The sequence below is a fragment of the Brachionichthys hirsutus genome, chromosome 17 (genome assembly GCF_040956055.1).
Source record: "Brachionichthys hirsutus isolate HB-005 chromosome 17, CSIRO-AGI_Bhir_v1, whole genome shotgun sequence".
NCBI classification, from domain to species: domain Eukaryota; kingdom Metazoa; phylum Chordata; class Actinopteri; order Lophiiformes; family Brachionichthyidae; genus Brachionichthys; species Brachionichthys hirsutus.
This window is the reverse complement of record NC_090913.1, coordinates 442,501-449,025: the sequence shown is the minus strand read 5'-3', so window position 1 is coordinate 449,025 and position 6,525 is coordinate 442,501. Positions and strand designations below refer to the sequence as shown.

Below are 6,525 nucleotides of genomic sequence, written 5' to 3'. Positions count from 1 at the left end.
GTCTCCAAAGCAGGACAGATGATAACAGAAGGATCAGCCCCCCCAAGCTGAGCCACTCGGTTTCCTTTGATGCCAATCTTCAGTAAAACAGTAGAACTGTTACCTGAAGCTGCTTTATCTTTTGTACTTTTTAATTTATCTTTTCTTGATGTGTTGTTTGAGATTTAAATGCAGAGATTTGACCTTGTTCTCTGTGAGATGTGTTTGGTTTGGTTTTGTATTTTATATTATATAATATGTTTATTGTAGCTAGCAGTGCAAAGAGAATTTAAATAAAGACATTTAATAAACATTTGATATATTGCATGTTTTTACATTAGTAGCTAATTTTACACAATGCACATGATTTGGTATTAAATTAATTTAGCCAACAAAAAATCTGAGGAGCCACTTGGGAGCCAAAAGAACCGGCTCTCTTGAAAGAGCTGGAATTCCCATCACTACATTGAACTGGAACAAGATGGTGGCTTAAAGCTAAACTTTGTTGATCTTCCTTTGGACCGTTTCTGGTTATCTGTTGCTAAGGAGTTCCCCGTTCTAGCCAACAAAGCTATTCTGACATTGCTCCCGTTTTCAACCACATATCTGTGTGAGCTGAGCTTCTCAAGCTCGACGGCGATAAAAACTAAAAACAGAGAGACTGAGAGCTGATGAGGAAGAGCTTCGTGTGTGTCTTTCTACCATTACTGCAGGATATCCATTTTGTGTTCATCAAAACAGCCCCAGGTTTCCCACTAAGTATAAATAGGTTAAAAAACTATATTATTAACTCTATATGTTATAATAAAGCTCATCTAATATAATGTGTACTGTGTTACAACGTCATTTTGTGTCATTTTGGTTCGTGGTGTGCCGCAGGATTTTGTAAATGTAAAAAGTGTGCCGCGGCTCAAAAAAGGTTGGGAAACACTGACCTAAGTGATGGGCCTATTTGAGGTACGAGCTATTTGAGGTACGACCTCAATCCAGGAACGAATTATAATCGTATGTCAAGGTATTTCATTATCGTTTAGAACTGAACGCTCTATACTATACTACGCTATGATATACTCATATATTCAATGATCCCTCCTACATCGCAGGTTTTCATAAATATTCAATATATATATTCAATATATTGCGGGAAATGTACTCTTTCGCAGGGTTTTGCAGCCGCTCAAAATTCACTATTATTGCTTTTGGATCGGGTATTGAAGAAAAAAGAACTGACACAAAGTATTTGTGAGAAAGCAAAGCAGCTTTATGCATCTTTCTCCGTGGCTGAGGAGGAAAATCCTGACGACCCGCAACCAGGAACATCGTTGTCATCGTTCACTACTGTGCAGCTAATCCTCATCATCATCATCATCATCATCATCATCAAAAAGCTCTTCTGCAGTTAAAAGGTTAGTGTTCAGTGATACATTTTATTTCATTTAGGTTTTTATCAACAGATGTGTTTAAAATACTTTAAAAGTGTATACAAAAATTTAAATAAACATGTCCGTACTGTATATATACAATGTATACATAAAGTGTATATATATAGAGTATATAGTACAGCACTTTACAATAATTTTAAAATGTTAAAAAAACGTTTAAAAGTGTTTAAATTGATCTCATACCCTGAAAGAAAATGACGTTTCTACTTTGCTACTTTGCCCTAACCCCACCCTGCTGGGTCTGGTAATGGTAACAGTTGTACATATTATGTGTCTTTTTAATTATTTGTAATTTTGCATCTGTGGTGTAATTTATTTTTAATTTATTGTTATTTTTTAATGTATTGTTATTTTGCATCAAATTAGTAATTTAATATTAGTTTTATTTGTATTGTTAATTGTGGATGATTTATGTACGAAGGACTTTCAACGGAAACAAGACCGCAAGGGCTTTTAGAAATGCTGCTCTTAGACAGGATGTTTGACTGTACTTGTACTGTAATACATGCTACTGTGTGACTGTACTTGTACTGTAATGCATGCTACTGTGTGACTGTACTTGTACTGTAATACATGCTACTGTGTGACTGTACTTGTACTGTGATACATGCCACTGTCTGACTGTACTTGTACTGTAATACATGCTACTGTGTGACTGTACGTGTACTGTAATACATGCTACTGTGTGACTGTACTTGTACTGTAATACATGCTACTGTTTGACTGTACTTGTACTGTAATGCATGCTACTGTGTGACTGTACTTGTACTGTAATACATGCTACTGTTTGACTGTACTTGTACTGTAATACATTCTACTGTGTGACTGTACTTGTACTGTAATACATTCTACTGTTTGACTGTACTTGTACTGTAATGCATGCTACTGTGTGACTTGTACTTGTACTGTAATACATTCTACTGTTTGACTGTACTTGTACTGTAATGCATGCTACTGTGTGACTGTATTTGTACTGTAATACATGCTACTGTTTGACTGTACTTGTACTGTAATGCAAGCTACTGTTTGACTGTACTTGTACTGCAATACATGCTACTGTGTGACTGTACTTGTACTGTAATACATGCTACTGTTTGACTGTACTTGTACTGTAATGCAAGCTACTGTGTGACTGTACTTGTACTGTAATACATTCTACTGTTTGACTGTACTTGTACTGTAATGCATGCTACTGTTTGACTGTACTTGTACTGTAATACATGCTACTGTGTGACTGTACTTGTACTGTAATACATGCTACTGTTTGACTGTACTTGTACTGTAATACATGCTACTGTGTGACTGTACTTGTACTGTAATACATGCTACTGTTTGACTGTACTTGTACTCTAACATTCTGTCTAATAAATATATTAATCATCATCATGGGCCTACCTTGGGGGGTCTGGTCATGGGCCTACCCTGGGGGGTCTGGTCATGGGCCTACCTTGGGGGGTCTGGTCATGGGCCTACCTTGGTGGGTCTGGTCATGGGCCTACCTTGGGGGGTCTGGTCATGGGCCTACCCTGGGGGGTCTGGTCATGGGCCTACCTTGTACCTTGGGGGGTCTGGTCATGGGCCTACCCTGGGGGGTCTGGTAATGGGCCTACCTTGGGGGGTCTGGTCATGGGCCTACCTTGGGGGGTCTGGTCATGGGCCTACCTTGGGGGGTCTGGTCATGGGCCTACCTTGGGGGCTGTACTGGCACACGTAGGCCCGTCTGGCGTTGCAGGAGTGCGAGCTGGTTAGGCCACGCTGATCGAGGGACACGCACAAATTCCCACGTGAGACGGGGGACCGGGGAGACTGGCCCTCCTCTCCCTCCTCTGCCTCTGAGCCGTCCCCCCAGTGCAGCTTCCCTGGGGAGTCCACATCGCTCAAGCCCAGCCAGACACCCCGCTCCCTGGGGAGGCATCGGGGTTTGGGTCAGACACAGACAGACAGCGGCGTGCTGGAAGAGTCTCAGTCAGGCGAAACACAAGAACACTTCCTGTGTGTGAAGGAATTCAGGGGAACCCAAACGAAGTCCGGCGCCCCATTGGTGCCCCCCCCCCCCCCCCCATCAGCGTTAATGAATCGGATGAGCTCTTTGCATTTTGCTTACATGAAAAACATATTTCAGACCAAACAGGTTCAGAAATACAAACCAGGAGAGAGAAGGAAAGAGGAGACAACAGGAGGAGACGGGGGAGCAGGGGAGGACGGGGGAGCAGGAGAGGACGGGGGGAGCAGGGGAGGACGGGGGAGCAGGAGAGGACGGGGGGAGCAGGGGAGGACGGGGGGAGCAGGGGAGGACGGGGGAGCAGGGGAGGACGGGGGAGCAGGGGAGGACGGGGGAGCAGGGGAGGACAGGGGAGGACGGGGGAGCAGGAGAGGACAGGGGAGCAGGGGAGGACGGGGGAGCAGGGGAGGACGGGGGGAGCAGGGGAGGACAGGGGAGGACGGGGGAGCAGGAGAGGACAGGGGAGCAGGGGAGGACGGGGGGAGCAGGGGAGGACGGGGGAGCAGGGGAGGACAGGGGAGGACGGGGGAGCAGGAGAGGACAGGGGAGCAGGGGAGGACGGGGGAGCAGGGGAGGACGGGGGGAGCAGGGGAGGACGGGGGAGCAGGGGAGGACAGGGGAGGACGGGGGAGCAGGAGAGGACAGGGGAGCAGGGGAGGACGGGGGAGCAGGGGAGGACGGGGGGAGCAGGGGAGGACAGGGGAGGACGGGGGAGCAGGAGAGGACAGGGGAGGACGGGGGGAGCAGGGGAGGACGGGGGAGCAGGAGAGGACGGGGGAGCAGGAGAGGACGGGGGAGCAGGGGAGGACGGGGGAACAGGGGAGGACGGGGGCGCAGGGGAGGACGGGGGGAGCAGGGGAGGACGGGGGAGCAGGGGAGGACAGGGGAGCAGGGGAGGACGGGGGAGCAGGGGAGGACGGGGGAGCAGGAGAGGACGGGGGAGCAGGGGAGGACGGGGGAGCAGGGGAGGACGGGGGAGCAGGAGAGGACGGGGGGAGCAGGGGAGGACGGGGGGAGCAGGGGAGGACAGGGGAGCAGGAGAGGACAGGGGAGCAGGGGAGGACGGGGGAGCAGGGGAGGACGGGGGAGCAAGGGAGGACACGTGGGATGGGAAGCGACCCCGTCACGTGGAGGACACGCGGGGAATGAGTGAAATAAATGGACGTCCCTAAAGACACTCACTGTGTGACTTTCTGGGCCAGCAGGTTTCGCAGCGTCTCCGTTCTGACCAGCGCCAGCGTCCCGCCGTGACCCGAACACTGCTGCCGAGCGTCGGTCCAGCTCAGCTCGGCGGGGACGATCTGGAAGCAGCAGGACGTCTCGGCGTGGTAAACCCCGTCTTTAGGACAATGGGGGGCGGCTACAGAGGAGACGTCATTGACGTGATCACACACAAAAGGAAACGTCCCGTTCATTCTAAACGACAACCTGAGGACAGGAGACGCGTCGCTCATGCCCAGCCCGTCTTTCTGACCTTTGGTGACTTGGACGCCATCCTTCGTGATGGTCCAGTCCACATCCACGCCCACAGAACCCCAGCTGATGAGTGTCACCTCTAGACTCTGATTGGCCACGGCGAGAGGAGGACAGCGCAGCTCCAGTCTGGGGGGGAGTGTCACGGTCACCGCCCCGCGTACGGACACCTGGAAACATTCAAACGTGAAATACATTCAACTTACATTTCACCGCGTGGGTTCACGGCGAGGCATTCCACCCCTCACCTCCTTGTGTCCCGCCCAGGCCATCAGACCGACCACATAGCGTCCCGGGACTCCGTATTTGTGAGGGGCTGGGGAGAGCCCTGTCCCTGTAGTATTAACCCGAGAAGACAGATCGCCAAAATCCCAGGACAGCCTCACCGGGGTGACGGAGGAGCTGACGGTGAAAGTGATGAGGTCATGAACACTTTGAAGTGGGAGGGGCTTCAGGGAGACGATGAAGTCCACGGCAAAAACATGGCGGGCCAGAGTCCAGCCACATTCCTGCATGGAGAGGACAACAAGGAAGACGATGTCCAATCAAACATCCTGCTGCTAAACGGAAGACGTGTTGACAGTAGATCAGAGGTAAATGTTATAGGCACAGCGGCGTAGTGGTTAGCGCTGCGGCCTGACAGCATCGAGCTACCGGCTTCGGATGCTGTCTGTGTGGATGCAACCAACAGGCCGTTCCTTCCTAGTATTTCCTAGTACTTTATGCACTTCATACGAGCACTTGTAACACAGCTAATGAAAAATGGCACACCAGTGTAATGTTTGACATATTTATTGGGTTTCGGGTCGTCCCGCCTCCGCGTGGGCGCGGCATTCCCAGAATGGCGTCGCCAGCCGGCTCTGCGGAGAAATGCCAATATTTACAAGTGGAGATGTCACGTCCTGTCCAGGGTGGCGGCGTTTGGTCAAAAGATTCCCCGGGGAACAGACGCCGCTGAAAAGGGTTCCGGATCAACCCAATGTGATAACTAGACGGGGGTGTTTGTGGATAGGTTTAAAGGAGTTCCTGATTTAGTTTATGTGTTGAGGGGATCGGGTCATACTATGTTTAGTCGGGGTTTCTGTATGTTAGAGGGTGTTGGCATTGTTTTGAGTGGATCCAGTTATGTGTTTCAGCAGAACCCTGTTTGTGCCTCCTCACTGGCACTGACGATTGTGTGGTCACGTAACGTGAAATGGTTGTGACGTTTGCTGACGACACCACTGTGTGGGTCACATCTCCAACAACGATGAGACCCACTACAGAGAGGAGGTCCAGAACCTGATGCTGTGGTGCTCGAGTAACAGCCTGGTTCTGAACACCAGCAAGACCAAGGAGGTCATAGTGGACTACAGGAGGTCCAGGAGGACTGAACACGCCCCCCTGTGCATACGAGGGGAAGCAGTGGAGCGTGTGGAGAACATTAAATTCCTGGGCATCCACATCTCCTCTGACCTCTCCTGGACACTCAACACCAGACACCTGGTGAAGAAGGCCCAGCAACGGCTCTTCTTCCTCAGGAAGCTGAAGCGGGCTGGACTCTCCTCTGTGCTGCTTGAAGACTTCTACCGGGCCACGATAGAGAGCATCCTGTGTCTCAGTGCGACCGTGTGGGACGGCAGCTGCACG

General features: G+C 50.3%; 1 protein-coding gene across 1 annotated transcript in view; it reads right to left on the bottom strand.

The window, feature by feature from the left end:
• Window positions 1–6,525, bottom strand: part of pkd1a (polycystic kidney disease 1a) — a 66,079-nt gene that overhangs the window by 30,085 nt on the left and 29,469 nt on the right. Inside the window, 4 exon segments of the mRNA XM_068750915.1 lie at window positions 3,110–3,324; window positions 4,606–4,783; window positions 4,898–5,066; window positions 5,145–5,405. Coding sequence (XP_068607016.1) covers window positions 3,110–3,324; window positions 4,606–4,783; window positions 4,898–5,066; window positions 5,145–5,405 — 823 coding nt within the window.